Consider the following 21,228-nt stretch of genomic DNA (forward strand, 5'->3'; position numbering starts at 1 on the left):
ATATTTTTTTTCAATTTTTTATTTTCAATTTTTGGCCAGAGCGTTTTTCTCCAAAAAATGTTTACCCTTTTTCATTTTTGAAAGAAACAACGCCTTCAAAACCCGTGAGCCCACCAAAGTAAAATTTGCCAAAATTACACAATTTATCACAGCCAGAAACTGGGAAAAAACGTTAAGCATCCAAGTATCCAAAATAAAAGATGCAGCGGTCCTGAAACACATTAGGTAGGAATGCTTCATGCATTTTCTGTCCTTTCTTTACCTTCTAGGCCACCGTAGTTCCATCTGGGTTCCTGTCATGGCTGACATGGAAAGTGTTTAGCAAAGGATTTTTTTAATAACTTAAGCTCATTCTGTGACACACATCAAATGAAATGGCAGCGGTTTTCCTCGTGACGCTGTATGAGTACTCCCCGTTGTTTTACATCAGTGTGGTCTCTCTGTGTTTCGTCGTTACCCGCCGCCATGGTGCTCGGCTGGTGAGTGTTATTTAGCCACATTAGCTTAGCCACTGACCTGCTAATAACACTTAGAGACTTTCCACTCACAGTTCACCCACACGGCTCCACCAACTCTGCCTCCATTCAGGCAACTTTTCTTACTGTTTTATCTTAATGACTTGGCACTTGGATTACACGATCGCCTCATTATCATGATAACGTTACACAAAACAAGAGCAGAACAACTGAAGCAGCTCCAGCTGACTGCAACTTAGCTACCATCGCTGATTCTCACAGACATATTTTGGCCAAATGTAAAAGTTTTTTTACAGACACAATGGTCCAGATAAGAGCAAGACAATGCACACAAAAGATATAAAAGACACATAGAAGTACCATACACAACATATTCATAATGCAATAAGATCACTTTAAAAAAAACCCAAAAGAAAACAAAAAAAAAGGTCAATGACCTCAGAAGAGACTCATACCAACACAACATATTCCAATGCAAAAATAAGATCATTTAAAAAAAAAAAAAAACAAAAAAAAAAGTCAATGACCTCAGAAGAGACTATTATACCAACAAAACATATTCCCAATGCAATATGTACAGATCACTTAAAAACAATTAAAAAAGTCAGTGACCACAGAGGAGACTACTATACCAATGCTTCCATATCCTGGACATATAGCGTGTAGTGCTCAGTTTGATGCTTGTCAAAGCCATGATTATACAATTCTCTGAGTTGTTCAGCCGACCTATAAATTTATACATCAAATTTCTCATCGAGGCTTGCAGTGTATTAAGACCTGCAGACACGAACATCTCGCTGACGCTACACCAACATGGTGCATTGACGGGTGGAAAAGTCAGTTGTTTTAAGATACTGGCGCACTGATTCGTATTATTTAACCTTTTGGAACCTGGGCAAATTGGCAGTGTTTCTTTAAAAAAGCTTGGAAAGAAAGCGATGACCAACTTTTTATTTTCTCACAAATTAACCCAGAAATTATTTAAAAAAACAAACAAAAGTACAAGACAGATAAATGAATGATTTAGCAACAAAATACAAACAAACAAATAAACACAAATATGGGAAAGTGAAGAAAAAAATACCTGAAAATAAGCAAAAATGACCTGCACCTGGTGTTCTTCTGCTTCAAATTAGCAACAAAGACAAACAAAAAAGGGAGAGTCACAATAAATAAAAACACAAGGAAATGAAAAACCTGCTTAAAATCCACAATAATTCTGGTATATAATGTTAAATATATAATGATGATAATTATAAATATCGTCTTCTGGAATTTTACCCCTATCCTTCTACCTTTTTTAAAAAAAAAATCTAAATCTACTAATTTCTTGCAATTTTCACGACAGTTGCTTATCTCCTTCCCCCTTTTTTTCTCAAGAAATCAAACCAAAGGGGGTTCAAAGGTTTAAAAAACTTAATGCAGCACGAGAAAAGTGATGTCTATCCAGGTTTTAAAGGTAAAGAGCAGATAAAGAAAATATATCAATATTAACTGTAAATTATAGTAAAAAATCAAAGAGGAACCATTTTCAAAATGTATACGTGTTACTCCTATGAACAAATTTTGGATCCATGAATATCCACAGCAAATTAGTAAAGTCATTTAGTGTCAAACACAAAATAAGAGAGCAACCTGTGTTCTTTTACAATTTGTTCACCGTGTCTTCTGTCCAGCAGGTTTGGCTTCGATGTCCCGGTGATCCTTCGTAGCTCCGATGAGACAGAGTCCCTCCTACCAACACCTGAGAAGCAAATGGTCCAGACGACCAATCCCTTCAGCATGCGGATGGGTTCAGGGCCGGCGTCTGTCACTGGTGAGAACTGGGACGGTTGAAGACAGCCAGATTTGGATTTAAACTGTCTGTGGATGTGAAGTGCTCCATCCGTCCAACAAATGTTTACAAGAAAATGACAATCAGTCCCTCCTGTTCCAGCGCACCACAGCTAAAGGACTGTGCTGCTCCCACGTGTGGATATCACAGCGTTTCCCACACAATCAGAAGTCTATCTGTGGTGGTAGCTTGTGTACACGTGTCCCTCTTTATAATCATTCTGTGCCTCGTCTCTAAATTTGGAGGTTTTTGCAGGTCCATGAAAGCAGCACAGGGGAAACTCATGAGTTATTTTTTATCCCTCAGCAGCAGTTTGATTTGCAGCGTGGATCAGTTGATCCACTCAGAGCTGAACGGATTGATGGATGAGAGGAGAAGCAGAGTGCAGAGTGAGTGAATGCAAACTTTTAGACCCAGAACAATGGCCGGGCAAGTGTCGCTCTAACTGCACCTGCTGTTCTGCTGCTCCATCTGTGACAACAGTACACTCTTCAGCAGTGTGGTGCAATGATGCTTACAATAGTGCGAGACAATCTGCTGGAGGCAGCAGATGTTTTGATTGTGGCATGAACGTGCGGAAACCCTGCAGATGAGTTATTTGGTGTCAGATATCATTCCAGTTCTGTCTGTCGTACGCATTCGTATGATTACATGAAAATCAACAGTATACTATGTGCACAGCTATAAATGTGTAGGGTTATGTGTCCTCCAAATGTCTCAGCCTCTAGATGTCCAATATTACCATTGAGCTGTAGCTTTATCTAATGTGTCCCAGGCCATCATAACATCAGCCGACACTGTGTTGCAGACGGTGTGACGGTGAAGCCCTGCTGTCTGGAGCCCTGTGTCCTGAGCTGTTTCTGGGGCTGTGAGGTCAGCGCCCTGCAGGGGGCGCTGCAGGCCCACCAGCACGGCCTGTTGCTCAGCACCCCCCAGCACTTCCAGGAGGCCCTGCACCTCCGTTACCACCACTGCCAGAGCTTCCAGTATCCTTTTCATCACCAACAAAGAGTTAGCGGGAGCAAATTTATCTGACTGTAAAAAGCTGCAGGATAGCATCACCTGTTCACTAAATCCCTTTAGGAACTTAATCCTGAAGGGGCTGAAACCCGATTGGTTCTGTACTACTTTATTAGTGGGCAAACAGTGTGATTATATGGTCACATGATGTCCTGCAGCCCAGAAAAAAAAAAAAATGTTTGATACTACCAACAAAGAAAGATAACAGTGATGGTTGTGTAGCTGAGCTAATGGTAACTACATAACAGTTAAACTGGATTACTGAACTTATCTGAGGGCTGCTACCCATAATGCCATGCAATGCCTGTCTGTTTAGTCTGCGACCTCAGATAAAATGTACTTGCTTCCAAGCTGGAAAGCTAAAAAAAAATACAAAATCGCACGAAGACGTTCATGGCAGCCGATAATGCAGCAGCTTCCCCGTGTGTTTTCAAACTCAACCACTTCTTCTACTTTGAGGTTTATTGGTGGTTTGCGAAGAACATTTTGGTGCATTCGTCATACCTCAAAAGATCCGTTTCTATTTTTTAAAATATTTTCTCCATCTGTCTGGCCGATGTCCTTTCTGTCTGTTCTGTGACTAGAGGGTCTGTGCTTTGATGACAGACTCATGTTTCCTGCAGGAAAAACAAATACACCTAACAGGAAAATCGGACTTAGTCCACACGGTCCTCCTGTGTCCACATCATACAGCGGTCATGTTATCCTAGGGACATCATGCTCCTGCTGACTGAGACATGTGTGAGGGTCTGTCCCTCTGTGTCTGGCTCATGTGTCCTACAGTAGCTCCTGTGGCTAGCCTCTTTGACTGCACGCTGCCAGTGTGGACAGTGAAGACTCGCTGGACCTCCACACACAGATTCCTGCTGAGCAGGGGGTCACCGACTTTGGGCCGTTGCCGCGGGATCGCTACCCTCTCGTGGCGGTGCTGACGCTGGCAGAGCCGGATGCCAGAGAGACGTACAACATCGTGAGTAGACCTCTGTCCCACCGGACAGTTTGACACATGAGCCTGTCAGAGCTGCTGCTCCCGCCCGTTTTTGTCAATGACCTTCTTCTTTCTCCTGTTCTTCTTTTTCTTCTTCAGCTTCTTCCTCTACTTCATCTTCTTTGTCCTCATCTTCGTCTTCACTTCTTCTTTGTCTTTTTCATCTTCTTCTGTGTTTCTTCCTGTTCTTGTTCTTCTTCGCCGTCTTAATCTTCTTCTTTGTCTTCTTCCTGTTCTCCATCCTCTTTGTCTTTTTCATCTTCTTCATCTTCTTCTGTGGTTGTTCTTTGTCTTCTTCACCCTCTTCTGTGTTTCTTCCTGTTCTTCTTCTTTGTGTTCTTCATCTTCTCCTTTTTCCTCTTCTTCATCCTCTTCTTCATCCTCCCCTCTCCTTTTCTCCTTTTTTGTTTTCTTCTTCCTCTTCTTCTTCTTCTTCTTCTCCTCTTCCTCCTTCTTCCCACCATGACATCTGCATTCCCGCACATGCAGGTAAACCACACCTTGCACACAGGTCAAGTCTCAAGCCAGACTTCCTCCACTAAAGGGTTAATAGTCCTGATGGTGGCACTACAGCGGCTTTCTAAAGCAGCCCGCCACTGCGTGAAAAACCCTTTTTGCTCTAGCTACTTCAGCCGGTTGACTCCTCTGTGTGTCTCATTTGTCTTTGTCCTCTTCCTGTTTGTTTTCCTCCTCAGAACGCCATCCCTGACTCCTCTGACCTCCCGTTTGTGTTTGGGTCAGGTGACCAGACCTGCATCAGCTGCTCAGTTTCATCTCAGTATTTTTCCTGCAGGCTAAAGAGACAGGAGAGACTTGAGGATGAAAACAGAATCAGAGACTCACCGTGCTGTCTGTCCTCTCTCAGGTGGCCAATGTGACAGTTCTTCATGTCCCTGATGACAAGTACCGCCTCTCTGCCCGCACTCTCTTCCAGTACCTTCTCACCTCCACAGGGAACATGTACGAGTTAAAGGTGGGTCATGTTTTGGTTTCAGCAGGACGTTCCCGCCTCCCTCCTAAACACACAGGCAGCTGCTTTTACGTAACTGTGACAGCAGTGCCTTTCAGACATTAACATGTTAAAGTAGAGTTGTATTTCCAGCAGAAAATGTGCTGTGAATGCTGACAGCTGAAATACTTTTCAAAGCATTGTTTTTTTCAAAAACAGGTGCTCTTTGGATTTAAGGAAAAAAATGTAAAAAAAAAAAAAGAGGGAGAGGTTATACTTGTTGTTTTTTTTTTGTTAAAGTCAAAATCAGAAATTCCAAGGCACGCCGTTTTGCCTTTTTGTTTTTGGCTCAGTTAATAAAAGAAATACATAGTCTAATCTCTCCCTCCTATTTTGGTCAAAGCATTGTTGAAAATCAGAAAAATGAAATGAGACCTAAAGCACTGCAGAAGCCTGGAGCTGCACCGCGGAGCTGGTGAGTTGTTTGGGCAGACGCTCGGACTAAACTGTGACTCAGCAGAACAGATGTGGTCCTCCTCTGCCCCTAAAAATGGCCTGAAATCCTCCTCATGATCTCAGAAGCTGAGCAGGGTCGGGCAGGGTCAGTGTTTGGTTGGGTGACGGGCTGATGTAGACTTTCTCTTATAGATGAGTCACCTGTGAGCCTGATCTGGGATCACATCACTGTCATCATGTTTTAGTGGCAGTCCCTGACCCTGACGTCCCTCCCGTCTCCTGTCTCCTGTCTCCTGCAGCCTCTCTTCATGTCAGCTGACAGCAGGGGGGCCTCTGAGCCTCCTGAGTCAGAGCAGAGTGTCCAGCCCAGTGAAGCCGAGGCCGAGGCCAGCAAAGCAGAACAGAGTCCAGGTCTGGAGGAGCAGGAGCAGGAGGAGGAGGAGGACTGGTCTGAGGGGCAGGGCAGAGACTGTGTGGTGTGTCAGAACGCAGCAGTGAACAGGGTGCTGCTGCCCTGCAGACATGCATGTGTGTGTGACAGCTGCGTGTCACACTTCCAGCACTGCCCCATCTGCAGGGCCTTCGTCCAGGAGTCCTTCAGCCTGCACCCGGGTCCGGGACCCGCTGCACCACACTGACTTCACACACAACAAGCCAATGCTGTTTAAGAGACATCATGCAGCAAGATGCACAGTCATCCCTGCAGCTTTCCTGACACATCTTCATCTTTTTCTCCGTCTGCAAACAGATAAATCCATCAGGCTGTGTGCAGCATTAAGCACTCAGCAAAACATGAGAAATGTCTATATTTAAAAAAAAAAAAAAAAAAAAAAAAGGGGACATCCTGTGGAAGCCCTGAGAGAAAAGGCAAAGAAATTGCAGGCAATGTTTTTTTTTTCTCAATATTGTTATTGAAGTTTCAACTGTACATCAAAACATGCACATTATTGTTTTATTACTAATGTATATTTGATTGATTTTGTATGTTGTGTTTTGTTTGTGTGGACCCCAGGAAGAATAGTTGCTACAGTAACAACTAATGAGGATCCAATGTAAATAAATAAATCAATGTACAGATATACATCTGTCACACACTCCGACAGACAGAAAATACAATGAACAATGACAATAACAATAATCATATAATAACAGAAAATAACATTATAACAGAATACAAATAGACCAAAACACATACATAAATTATTAGATTAAAAATACTAATACGTAAAATAATAATAATACAATTAGCATCAGTGTGAGATCACACAGGAAGAGAAGAAACTGTTTGCATATTTGTAAATAATGCAGATGTAGATGATGTTTTATGTGCATATTATTTATATTTCCTGAAGTCTGTGAATGTTTTAGGTGATAATTTGACCTCTTTAACAGTATTTATTGACCACAGACGACCAGCTCCTCAGCTTTATTCTGACTCTGTAACTGCAGATGACTGAGCTCATTAAAAAGTGATGAATCATTCAATAGATGAATCCGGCCTGGGTGTGTTGCTGTTTTTTATGAGTGAGGAAACACCTGCAGACCAAACACAGTGACTCATCAGCATGAGGAGAGGGACCTCATCAACAGATCCATCACACAGGAGAGCACAGTGATGATTCCTGTAATTTGAAAGTTTTTATTTGAATTTTGATTGGTCTGCTGGCCTGTTCAGGATACTGTATCCCAGTGATACTCAATTTACAACCATTTTCTGTTTCACAATCAAAATAAAGTGATGCACACTGGGAGTAGTTTTTTTGTACTTTAAGTATACATGAAGTACCAGAGTGTAGGCTTGGGCAGTATCTTATTTTTTCACCACTGACTGCAAGTTTGCTGCGTTCAGCCATCTCTTGCCATTTTCAGTCTACTCAATATGCAATACATTCACGAGGTGACAATAAAAAGTAATGTTCTTGCAACCATTTTCCGTTTTTTTCTACGTTCATGTTACCAGGTTACAGCAGCCACACTGCTGGCATGTGCAGCTGCTGCTCAACTGCGGCACATCTGGAGAGACTGGGTTTGCCGATGTCCCGGGGATCCGTGTATTTTTCACTTCGGGACAGCCCCCAGATTAAAGCATGTGCTCCCAGTTTAGAAGGCAAATTGCCTCATTAATGCATCTTTTTGGCCACTGTGATACAAATGTTTCCTCTTAATGTTGGCTCAGCGCAAGTCATTTTGAATGTGACTTATTTTGCTTAATATTTAGAGTACAAAAACACTGCTGATATAATTATAAAGATAAAACTCTCCTCTTTCTAACGGTGTATCAAAGTGATTTTGTACAGATCAGCACTTGTGTGATCACTGAAAATAAAAAACAAAGATTATCTTTTTTTTAGAGAAAACAAATCCACTCTGGCTCCTTCGATTCTAAATACAACATTTGGGTCAGAGGAAACTAATCAGTCATCAACTAGCAACACGGATGCTTCACACACATCTTCAGCACAGAAGACCTCCACAATACGCACAGTTTCAACATCAGTGTCACCAATTCATTATCTGACCGAATGTCCCGCCTTCTGTCCTTTAGATATGATGCTGAGTAACGGACAGGAAAGTGTTTATGATGTCACAGTTGACCTTTGAACTTCTTGGATAGCAAATATCATCACTTCATCATCGTATCCTATTGCACATTTGTGTGAATCCTGTCATAATTAGCACTTAAATTCTTGAGTTATGGCACTAAACATTTTTTGTGAGGTCACAGTGACCTTTAACCTTTAACCACCAAAATCAGTTCATTCTGGAGTCTTAGTCAATGTTTATGCCAGATTTTAGGCAATTCCCTCAAGATATTCTTCAGATATGGCATTTACGAGACTGTGACAGATCTAAGGTGACCTTAGTGACCTTGAAATTTAAACACTTAAATTCCCTCAAGGTGATCTTGAGATAGTTTTCACAAGAGTTTGATGAATGTGAGGTCACCGGGGCCCCGACCTCTGATGCTGATACTGTTTTCATGTTTTCAGTCATATATAAAAATACCAACATGTAGTTTAGTACTTGGCCTACTTTTAATATTAGAAATCTTTTCTAGTGTTTCTGCAGTTTTTGTTTTCTTATTCTGTCATTTTCATTTTAGTCTGATGAATCTGACTGATGCTGTCCCATAAACTAAACGTTCCTGCATGTAATTCGTACCTCTGTTTCATCTGATTTTATATGCAGTACTTCATTCATGATTGTGACTGTTGGTCATAAACGCACAGACAACCATCACATGGAGCAGAAAGTACCTTAAAGACGAGGAACAAACGTGTTGCGCTCACTGAGATGAGAACTCAGCATCACACTCACACTCACACTCACTCGCAGGCAATGAGAGACCAGAATAGACGTTTGGTTATAATGTTGTATTTTAAGTACATAAAGACATTTTAATGACATGTTTTTAGAAGTTTTTTTTTTTGTGGAGTAACATCAATGAGCATCTTTTGATCCCGTGTGAAAAAGGCAGGTCAGACTAACAGTGGAAACAGGGCTTACTGAGTCACTTAGTTGGCAACTGTGATGACACGTACTTTTCTAATGTTACTTCCCGTTAACAAACTGGTTTTGCTGGGCTCGGAGCACGAACGCAGCAGATCCACCAACAGGTAATGCAGAGCAGACACACAGAGGATTTACACAGGCTTGTAGTCCAGCTTGGACTCCAGCTTCTTTGAATCGGCCACCTTCCGCACGGCTTTCATGAAGTCTTCCTGAGTGACGTACTCACGGTCGGAGCGGATGGCAAACAGACCTGCGGACGCAGCAATACGTAAACATGTGAGCGGAGCATTCTGGGAAGACCACGGACTGAGGCAGTGAAACTAGCGAAGACATCCAACCTGCTTCTGTGCACACGTTTCTCAGGTCGGCTCCATTGAAACCGTCTGACAGCTTCACGATGGCTTCAAAATCTGACGACAAACAGAGACCATTAGAGGATTGCAGCTCTCCCTCTATCTCTCCTTTCAGTCATGGACAAAATATCAAAACCTTTCCATGACTATTTTTATGTAATGCATTTTTTTTTCTTGCCCTACTTGCCCAAACAAGAAACAATTTCTGTTTGCACTGGCTATGATTATTTTTTAAGAACATGATTTCAAACAGAGACTTTTTTTTTTATTCCACGAAATCGCCAGGAAATTTCAAGGGGAAAAAAAAAATGCCAAAAAATAAAAAAAAAAAAATTAAATTGCCAAAACGTTTTAAAAAGAGACATTCCTTTCAAAATGTTTTCTTAAAAAAAAAAATCCAAAAAGCTTTTCTATAAAAATTGCCAAGAAAAAGAAATAATGGGGGGGAAAAAATCACCTTTAAAGAAACTTTGGCAATAAAAAAATAATAGCAATTGGAAAAAAAAACAAAAAAGTTGCCAAAAGTTGACTCATTTTAGAGTTGCGTTTCGTCATCTGCAACAGAAAACAAATTCACCGGTACTCTACATCAATGTGATTTAAGATACACAACATATTTCCAAAACCTTCCATGATTTTTACTATTTCCATGACTTTTCCAGGCCTGGAAAATGTGACTGGGAAATTCCATGTTTTTTTCCAGGTATTACATGACCAAGGGAACCCTGTTAGTTGCTAAAAACATAACAATATCCCGTTCTCTACATACACAGGCAGATTTGAAAAATTTCATTTCAAAATCAAATCAAGTTGTAATCAGCAAACCCCGATAAATATCTCCTTTTACAGGACTCCAGGTACCTTTCTGATCACTTTCACCTTGTTTTACTAAAGCTAATAATTAAAATAATTAAAAACTTCAGTCATACCTAACATGCATACATACATGTTTTAAATAAACTCAAGAATTACCTTCGTTTTGATAGAAAGTGCGTTCAGCCAGTGGATTTTTTTTCATCTACTCTTTGGCTGGTGAGTGACAAAGTGAATGTGGGACACTGAGTGGGAGTGGGACTTGTTTTGGATGGACTTGTGCTCACTCACCGATCTCTCCGTGCTTGGTGATGGGACTGGAGTGGATCTTGAGGATGTCCAGACGAGCCTGTTCATTGGGCAGTTCGATGTCTGAAGAACACAGCAGTAAATTAGTGTCTCTGTCACCGTCACAGAGAGCTAATGGTGAACAGGAAGTGGGATCTTACGGATTTTACGGTCCAGTCTGCCAGGCCGCAGCAGGGCCGGGTCCAGAGTGTCCGGTCTGTTGGTAGCCATGATCATCTTGACTCTGTGCAGAGTGTCGAAGCCGTCCATCTGATTCAACAGCTGACAGGACACAAACGCAGACTCACCATAATAAGAAGCTCAATCACCACGACCACCACTGGACTGACTTTGACAGCTGCGCCTCTGACATGCTGTGCTGTCTCCATCACAACAATATCCAATGTTGGACTTTGATGACATCATGGAGAAGCATGGCACTATGGGAGTTGATGTCTTCACTGTTAATCTAATTTGACTGTATTGTATTAAAAGCGGCGGCACGGTGGCGTCGTGGTTAGCACTGTTGCCTCACAGCAACAGAGGGTCCCCGGTTCGAAACCCGGTTGGAGTCTCTCCGGGGTCTCCGGCTTCCTCCCACAGTGCAAAGACATGCAGCTCAGGTTGATTGGTGACTCTGAATTGCCTTAAATTGTGAGTGTGTATGGTTGTCTGTTTATATGTGTCGACCCTGCGATAGTCTGGCGAGCCGTCCAGGGTGTACCCCGCCTTCCGCCCGATGACAGCGCGAGTGGTTACAGAAAATGACTGATTGTATTAAAAGCTTGATTTAAGTTATGTTAGTCACATTTAGTCACATTTACTCACATGACTCACATGATTAAGTCTTTGTGGTCTCTGTTAAACGCTATAGGCTTGTGCTACCAATGTTAGCATAATGTATTTTTTGGGAGAACGTGTCTAATAAAGTTAATTTGTCTGTAAACTTTGTGAGTTGTAATGGAGCCTAATTTTGTAACGTTACCTTAGTTACGTGTTGCTGTGATTCCTAGCTTTATGAGTAGATGACGTGTCTGCTAGCCGCTAGGTTCATTTATACAATGTAAAATGCTATAGGCTTGAGCTAACAACATTAGCATGTTGTATTTGTTATGAGAGTGTCCAGCAAAAAGACAAGTGTTTTATTTGTGAACCTTGTGAGTTATAATGAAGCTAATTTGTGTGTTTGTGTTTGATCTTGTCACTGCCTACAGCACTTCACAGAAAGCCCACCACCAGCTAGCTTTTTGGAGGTGGAACTGCAGATTGACACCGACACACCAGCATGCAGTGTCAGTGCTTACAGTGTCGTAGGCGGTGTGTGTAGGCTCTGCACAGAACTAAGACATGACCATAAATCCCCTTTTACAGGCAATTAATTATTACATTTAAAAATAATGATTTCAATTTTTTACATAATACAATATAGATTCATATGTGTGCTGGTGCAGGTGTGTTTTGGGACATTTCAGTGACTCAGTTACCTCCATCAAAGTCCTCTGGATCTCTCTGTCAGCAGAAGTTCCCTCAGAGAAACGACGGCCGCCTGCAGGGAACAGCACACATACAGCAACATACAGCGGCGACTGACAACACACGTGGTCCAACCAACTGGATGATTACTACACTGATGTGAAACTCATCGTTAATAAACTAAAATGACACATTTGTCAGTGAGTGCAGCATTTGTATACCTACCCCCATACTCTTTCAAGTACATTTAGCTGAAACTACAATACTAAATAAGGCCTCGGGGGGAAAACTCTGTCACTCACCGATGGCATCAATCTCATCCATGAAGATAATGCAGGGCTGGTGGTCCCTGGCGTAGTTGAACATCTCTCTGATCAACCGGGCACTCTCACCAATGTATTTGTCCACGATGGAGCTGGACACCACCTTCAATCACACGCACATGCAGGAAACGTGAGCTCGCTGACGCTGTGGCAGTACACCTCGACCGCGGCGATGGCAACCACACTCACCTTGAGGAAGTTACAGTCCAGCTGACTTGCGACTGCTCTGGCAAGAAGGGTCTTCCCGGTGCCTGTTCAGAGGGAATCTGTCATCAGCACCACGCACAGGTCCACAACTGTCAAATACATTTTAGAAACACGGTTCCCACACACCGTAATGGACAGAATTTCAGAACTTTTCCATGACGCCCCAAACCCCCGACTCTGTGAATGACTTACGGCGCACCAATGACCTGAATGAGTTTTACTGTCGCTTTGAGAGACAATGGGCCAGTCCTGAAACCATCCCCCATGATGACTGAATAATAAGATCTTCAGGAGACAGAACCACCGCAAAGCAGCTGGACCGGACTCTGTCTCCCCCTCCACCCTGAAGCACTGCACCGATCAGCTGTCTTCAGCGTTTACAGACATTTTTAACACCTCGCTGGAGACATGCCATGTGCCATCCTGCTTCAAGGCCTCCACCATCATTCCTGTCCCGAAAAAAACAAGGACTACACGAATCAATGACTACAGACCCGTCGTCTTGACCTCTGTGGTGATGAAATCCTTTAAGGGCCTCGTACTGTCACACCTGAAACACATCACATACCCTCTCCTGGACCCCCCCTGCAGTTCGCCTATAGAGCCAACAGGTCTGTAGACGACGCTGTCAACCTGGCCCTCCACTTCATCCTCGAACATCTGGACTCAGCAGGAACCTACACCAGCGTCCTTTATACGGATTTCAGTTCTGCTTTTTACACAATAATCCCCGCTCTACTAGAGGACAAGCTCTCCAAGCTGAACGTGCCTGACTCCCCCTGCAGGTGGATCACAGACTTCCTTTCTGACAGGAAGCAGCAGGTGAAGCTGGGGAAGCATGTTTCTGACGGCAAAACCATCAGCACCGGCTCCCCTCAAGGCTGCGTTTTTTTCTCTTCTCCTCTTCTCCCTGTACACAAACAGCTGCACCTCAAGCCACCAGTCCGTCCACCTACGGGTGGGAGGATGACCATCTAGTGACCTGGTGCGGCAAGAACAACTTAGAGCTAAGTGGTCTCAAGACAGTAGAGATGGTAGTGGATATCAGAAGGATCACTGCCGCCCCCATCCCCATCATCCTCTGTGACTCCCCAGTTTCCACTGTGGAGTCTTTCCGCCTCCTGAGGACCATCATCACCCAGGACTTCAAGTGGAAGTTGAACATCAGCTCCCTCATCAAGAAAGCACAGCAGAGGACGTGCTTCCTGCGGCAACTGAAGAAATTCAACCTGCCAAAGATAATGATGGCGCACTTCTACACCGCCGTCATTGAGTCCGTCGTCACATCACAGTGCGTTACATTAACGCACACTGGACTGGATTTCTGTACACTGCACACTTTAGGTCAACTGAATTATTTAAACTTAACATTTGCACTGTAACTACACTTCTGGAAAACTGTATAATCCCTCCACTGCACCTTTTGAACATACATTTTGTGTCCTTTACATTCTATTTTGTCATTTTATACATTTAAATTGCTTCTATATTTTTTATCTTATGTTCTATTTAAATTCACTATACTTATTCTTCCTTTATGTTAATTGTTTTGCATCAAAACACCAAGTCACATTCCTTGTATGTGTAAATGGCATGGCTAAAAACCAGATTCTGATGACCTTTCAAGGACCCCCAATCACTTTTTTCCTTAATCCCACTTGCCTAGCCTCCCACATCGTGATGTGTTCAAAGAACCCCAAAAATGTGAAAATCCAACAATAATTTGTAATAAGATGTAATTTTGAGGATTTTAAAGAAAATGTGCCAAATTTAAGAAAAAAATAAATAATTATCGCCCAAAAAATTTGAAAGGAGAAAAAAATATGTATAATAATCAAAACTTTTTAAAGAAAACAAACCGTTTGGTTTTTTTTTAAATAAAACACAATATAAGTTTTCTATAAAAATTGCCAAAATATAAACAAAATATTGCCTTTTTTAAAAATCACCAAAAATCGAAAAACAAGAAGAAAATAAAATTGAACTCCAGTAAGCTTACACATTAAAGCAAATGTGCTGGTGTCTCAGTGGTAATGGTTGGACATGTTGGTGAATGGACTGCATTTAAAGTGCTTTTCTAGTCTTATTAGCAACCACTTAAAGCACCCATAAGCAGTATTCAGCCATTCACACACACACAGCTGGCTGAGGCTGCCATACACAGTGCCCCACCGCTCTACCTCCTGAACCGCGTGTGCATGGACGCAGCTGATTTACAGCCTTATGAAGACAGATGTATTGTCCCTGCAGTACTGACCTGGAGGTCCATAGAGCAGACAGCCTTTCGGCGGGATGATCCCCACTCTCTGAAAGAGCTCTGGGTTGGTCAGAGGCAGCTCGATCACCTGACAGTAAATAACAGCACCATTGTTTTTTGTCTTAATAGACAGAAAATAAAGTCAAAATATATCACTTGGGGCCATATTCACAAGCTTTCTAAGAATTCTCTGAGAAGTTTATAATTATATATAACTATATAATTCTTCAGCTAGGATGTCTTACTAGAAATGTCTCTGAGAGCTCTGAGCAGGGAGAGACAGAAACTTTGCCCTTAGTGAGGAGCAGTGGATGGCCCTGTTGCTTTTTCCTCTGTTTGAGAAACTCTTAAGCCTCTTCAAAGTCTTCCTCACTAACAGTTTTTAGACCTTAGGGAGCTCTCTCAAGGGCTAAGACCCTTTGTGAATGAGAAATTCAAAGACAATGCCATAATACGAAGAATTTTCTTAGAATTTTATCATCCTTTATACTTGGAAGCTTTGTGGATACGGCCTCAGATCTCATCTAAAACAGACAGCCCGCACATATATGGAATCTCTCTGAAAGTACAACACACTGCAAATCATGCAATCATTCCGGGATTTCACTGCCGTACCTCTCTCAGCTCGCGGATCTGTTCGGACAAGCCTCCGATCTCAGAGTAGGAGACGCTGCCAGGGTCCTCGTGGGACATGTTGTACACCAGAGGGTCCACCTCTCTGGGCAGGTACCTTTGGAAGAACAGGAACAGACACAAAACTCATCATTGAGCACATGGTGCATTCAGGAAGTCACTGCTTGATATGCAGAGGGATATATGCCAAAGCACAGGCTATAATCATCCAGTTCAGTGTTGGACAGAAACAGGTGTACAGAGAGATCCTTAATATTCTCTCATTCTTCGAGTTCAGGATTTCCAGCTTACCTCATTATAGTGAGTGTGGTCATGTCCAAAGCCACTCTGGTTCCTGGCTTCAGCTGAGACTTGTCCAACTGAAATGGAAATATATCACAGATTACAGATTCTAAACACTGAGGTCAAAAAGTAGTGAGACTTTGATGGGTCGATAAGTATATTTGGCTTCAGTCCCCTCAAAACTATTTGTTGGTGCAGTGTAAATTTATGCAAAACAGTTTGTCCAAGCTTTTATTGTCTCACATCGACTACTGCATTTTGGCCCTACCTTCACCACTGCACCACTGCTACAGGCAAATCCTGCTGTCTTCAGTCCCCCCAGGATTTCTCAAAGTTGCCATTGCAACTATTTTAGCCAGTCCCCATAAATTCAGCATGACCTTGCAGTTGTGTCCAATCCCAGCAACTTTACTGAAAATGTGACTATTTGAAACTGGTAACATTAAAATCCCATGTCACTGTAGAGACGCATTCAGCGTATTGATTCACTCAGCCCCTCTTTGCCCCACTCTGTTTATTACACTGCGCCTGTGACAGAGTCACACACACATTGATGGAATTAACTTTTAGGATCAAACAGCTTACATAACCCAGTTTTTATCAGCGGATTTAGTGACAGAGTTGAGCTGTTTCACTGTTGGTGTGAGATTACTGGGATGATTAATGGCACCAGTTTGATGATCGTCACCGCTGTTCTGTTGGCTCATGCCGGGTAGAGAGACAGAGATAACCTCACCAAGCAGTCCTTCAGTGCTGCGTCAGAACAACACCAACAGTCAATCATCGGCAACCAGCTGTTGCCCCCCCCCCCCCCCTCCCCCCACCTCCAGCCATCGCAGATCCTAATTCTGTGGGAAACATTGACTGAAATTGATAAGCTCCAAATCAAAGACAGCGTAATAACTATTTTTTTTGCAATTTTCGTCTGACCCGTCTATTTCATTGCAAAGAAAGGGCTAATAAGTTGCAACTCTTTTTGCAACTTTTTAGAAAAGAGGCTGCAAAAATCAGGTATTTTTCTAAAAATTTGCAACAAGAATGTTTGGCACATTGGATCTGTCCAGCACATACCTGTCTGCGGCAATCCGACCACATATCTGGGGCCGTTGGTGGCCTTCACAATGACTGGAATTAAAGAACAACAAAGAAAACATTAGCATCACATGACTATGCTAATCACTGTTTGACATGTCACAGTCACACGTCGATATGCAGAATTTTTCATCGGCTGCCAAGTCATCTGAGAGTGGCAAACATGAGAGCCACGTGTTGATGAATGCACAGAGCAATATTTTGTTGAGACCACGATGGACAGTAAGTGATCTGTTGACCTATAACAAAGTGAAAGCAGTGAGCTTATTTAGGACTGAGGTGATGGCAGAAAATGGGTCGAGCTGGGATCACCATGGTTCAGTGAGGAAGTCCTGCATCCTGCTCTTACTGACTGACAAGCTGGGCACTTGTGTATGCACGTGTGTGGCTCAGCGGTGATGAAATCCCTCTGACTGGTACAACCAGTTATGTGACACATGTAAATGTGAAATATCGGCCACTGAACTTACATTTCTCCTCCGTCAGCTGTTTGAGCACTTCTCCGACAATCTGCATGGTACAGAGGAGAAAAAAAACAGCATCAACACACCTTCCTTAATATTAATCCAAGGACTTTCCAGACTCAATTCCCCTCAAATTCAAGGATCCAACATGGCACAGAATAGAACAACTGTTATAACGCTGAGATTTCCTTTTTTAGAACGAGAAGTAGCGGGCTTTACAGTAGCAGACAGACGGCAATTAAAAATAAATGTAAATAAATGATTCAAATAAATTTACAATAAATATAGAATAATATCTTTTCAAGTGTGCGTGCATTTTAAAAATCCAGTTTTAGTCAGACAAACCAAATTCTACAGTAAAGCTGCAAGCAGCGATGGACGGGCCCTCCACGCATGTCAGGGCTACTGGCACAATGCCGACTGATGCGGCCATGTCTCTCTGTGAAAGGGGTACACTGCATGCAGCAGTGAATTACTGTTTCCTCCATGTAGCACTGGAGCTGGATACGTGTAGCTGCTTTAGGAGACGTGTGTGTGTGTGTGTGTGTGTGTGTGTGTGTGTGTGTGTGCGCATGCGTTTTGGCTTATCTGCTTTGTATTGAAAGTCTGTCCCCTGATCACAGTATTCTTCTTTACTGGATGCACACTAGGGGGCGTTACAAAGCCATTTTGGCAAAAAAAAAATCACACTAAATATCACATTTTAGGACTTCTGATGTGTGTGCTAAGTTTGGTGAGTTTTGGTGCATGGCTTGCCTCTCAAAAAGTGCTTTATGGTGAATAATGCGTAAATTTGGCAACAGCTTTTGATGAAAACTCAAAAGTGTAATTTCTGTGCATCATTAAGGTCTTTACAGTATTCTAATTGGATATGAGGTCAATGAGGTTTACCTGCTACAGGGGAAAAATCAAAGAGTAAAAAAAATAACTTCCTGCTACCAATGGGTGGCGCTGTGATTAAGATTCAAAATTGTACTGCAGATGTCTTTAGGCCTGGGCTCTTATCAAATCTGTGAAATTTTGTAAAGATCTGACCATCTGGGGCAAAGTTACAAGAGTTTTTGATGTCATGTGGAAACACCTTTCAATGAAAACTCTCAATATTCATTTTCAAGCATCATCGACGCCTTAAAGATTTTTTGAGATCATTTTGAGAGCAATCGAGTTGGACATCTTACTGTAAAACTTTGCCTTTCTTGTGCCAATAGGTGGCGCTCTCATTATCACTTAAAAATGTCATATAGATGTGTTCAGGGTGGGACTCTTGGACTATTTACAGTAGAGTTACATACCACTTCCTGTTTACTTCCTGGTTAATGGCAGAACATGCAAATTAGATGCCTCATACAGATCACACGGTGTGATGAAAACTCATGATTTGAATAACTTTTACTGTCAAAGGTTTTATGAAGGTAGTCATAACATCTGAAGTCAATCTGATGAAACCTCTTGGACAAGTCAGAAATATTACGACCCCTGAAAAGGCCAAAATTACACCAAAATTACAACTTCAAATAAAACTGCCCGACTTTCTGTTGGTTTTACGGTATGACCCCAAGAGACTTTTTTGTAGGTACTGGGGTGTTGCACAGGCCTCCAAAGTTTCACAGCTCTAAGTAAAACATGCTGCGGGGGCTGCTTTGTTGAAAATCAGTCGGGGGCGCCACTGATACATTTCCTCCCACCCACGCACAAGACCATGAAAATATCAAATTTTTCACCAGACCTGATAAGTCTGCAAAGTTTTTTGAATATGTTAAAGCCCTCAACAAGGCAATTCTTTTGAGAGGGAAAAAATAATAATAACAATAATAATAATAATAATAATAATTCCTTCAGTTTCAAGAGGGTCCTCGCACCGTTTGGTGCTGAGCCCTAATTAATTTGACTTTTTCTAACATCATGTCAACGTGCGGACTAATGTCTGACACATGTTCTCCCGGCACAAGTTTGTCACACTCACCCTCATTAGGGAAGTTCAATTTACGGTGACTGATTGTAAATGTGTTGTTTGTGTGTTGTGTAACATTAAATTTAAGCCGACTGTTTCAGCCACTTTAACAAATCAGAAGTAACATCCAAGACATCCCATGGGAATTCAGTAGGCTACAGAAAAATTCTTACCTGACCAACACTTTGCAGAGCCTTTAGGTCATTTTCTGATTTCTCGTACTGTTTCGTTTGTTCTCTCAGCTGTTCTCTTACTAGAAAACAAACAAGAGAGATAGCTAGAGTTAGTTTCAAAAACACACGCAGACTGCGGGATGAAAGCTCAGTGAAACCCCTTGAAACCTGAGCAAATTTCATTAAAAAACATAAAGAGAAGGCAAAGAGCAACATAACAAAAAATTGAGCAAGAATTTAGTCAAATGTTGCAAGAAAATTGCGTGAAAATAAGTACAGAAAAAAGTTTAAAAAACTAACAAGAAAATGAGAAAATCAATTAAAAATATATACGGATGGACATATTTTCCTGTAACTTATTAAAAAGAAAATAGCACTCTTGGTCAAAGTGATTGCTACTCCAATTCTCAGTTGAAAATTGCACATATTGATATATTTGACTGTGTTATGTTGCATTTTAACTGGAGGATGTGCTGGCTCTTGGTAATGTGTGACAGCTGTATTTGTTTGCTTGTTGTTCATCGTGGTAACAATGTTCAATGCTGCCCTCCAAGTAGGATTACTGAGATTTTAAATCTCTATGAGACTTTTACCATAAAACCATTACATAAAGGATACACGTGGGTGTGGTTATAATATATGTCATTGCAATGTTTAAACAATATAGGGTTACTTTTTCAGTTTTAGGGTTTTTTTCCCACTTATTGTCATTTTTTTTCTACTATTTTATCGCTGTTTTGGGAGACGTTTTGTGCAAAGTTGCCCTTTTTTGCTGTTTTAGAAAAAACAATTTGCTCAGGCGTCAAAGGGTTACACAGCTTGTGAAAGGCATCTGAACGCAGCACGATAAACTGATGTCAACCCAGATTTCTAAAGGCTAATGTAAGTTATTAGTTAGCTGGTCGGAGTTATATTAATATAAAACTGTAGACACAGTAAACGGATACGACAAGAAATAAACACGTAGCAGTAACTTCAAGTCCTGGCTGCACATGCTAATGTTCACTGAATTTTAGGAGTTGTTAACCCAACGTAACGTTTTTTTAGTGTTCGGTAAAACACTAACGTTACAGTTGTTTACTAGTCTGAAGCTAACTGCTAGCAGGAGCCGGGTTAGCCTTCCTTCTATTCATTCCTACGAGGATGCTAACTGCATGACAAAGCACTAGCTAGCAGAGCAGCTAGCTGATACTGGCTACTCGCTGATATTATCTACAACAAACAAACCACACGTGTGAACACCACACCACTAAAGTCAAAATTAACCTGTCTCTTACATTCTTTTAACCGCCCGTCAATTTCTTTGTGTTCCAGTAATTTTTTCCTGTAGTCTTGCAGCGCTTTTTCTCTAGTGTCCGCCATGATAGCCCGCTGAATGCTGGGAAATTACAGTGTCACTTCTTCTTCTTGCTTTTTGCGGCAGCTTTCATCCTACGTGTCGCACTGCTGCCATCTTCCGGAGAGCGTCAACTCCTACAATGTTCACTCCCATGTCTCCACCTTAGAAGCTGTCCCCCTACAGGTCAATATGTCCTCTTTCTGTCTTTCAGCTCCATTCTCTGCGTTCCTTTTGTCACGTCCTTCCATGTCCTACATCCTGCTCTGCTGTCTCCTCTTTCTGGCATCGCTACCTACACACACCACTTGGATGTTTCCCCAAAATGCTCCACCTGTCCCACTATA

The 21,228-nt window shown here is 42.0% G+C and overlaps 2 protein-coding genes across 2 annotated transcripts; one reads left to right on the plus strand and one right to left on the minus strand.

Annotated features, from left to right (window-relative positions):
• Positions 1 to 342: 342 nt before the first annotated feature.
• Positions 343 to 7,208, plus strand: cgrrf1 (cell growth regulator with ring finger domain 1). The gene is given in 7 exon segments (XM_042503400.1): positions 343 to 458; positions 460 to 479; positions 2,156 to 2,292; positions 3,119 to 3,296; positions 4,153 to 4,300; positions 5,184 to 5,291; positions 6,023 to 7,208. Coding segments are annotated over 7 exon segments (1,014 nt in total). The 5' UTR covers positions 343 to 374; the 3' UTR covers positions 6,362 to 7,208.
• Positions 7,209 to 9,082: 1,874 nt separating this feature from the next.
• On the minus strand, positions 9,083 to 20,930 carry psmc6 (proteasome 26S subunit, ATPase 6). Its single transcript, XM_042503642.1, is given in 15 exon segments — positions 9,083 to 9,486; positions 9,575 to 9,646; positions 10,694 to 10,774; positions 10,852 to 10,972; positions 12,175 to 12,236; positions 12,466 to 12,589; positions 12,676 to 12,737; positions 14,951 to 15,038; positions 15,566 to 15,680; positions 15,875 to 15,942; positions 16,937 to 16,948; positions 16,950 to 16,990; positions 17,428 to 17,467; positions 19,546 to 19,625; positions 20,823 to 20,930. Coding segments are annotated over 15 exon segments (1,170 nt in total). The 5' UTR covers positions 20,908 to 20,930; the 3' UTR covers positions 9,083 to 9,367.
• Positions 20,931 to 21,228: the final 298 nt, after the last annotated feature.

Source organism: Plectropomus leopardus, chromosome 16 (assembly GCF_008729295.1).
Source record: "Plectropomus leopardus isolate mb chromosome 16, YSFRI_Pleo_2.0, whole genome shotgun sequence".
Lineage (NCBI taxonomy): Eukaryota > Metazoa > Chordata > Actinopteri > Perciformes > Serranidae > Plectropomus > Plectropomus leopardus.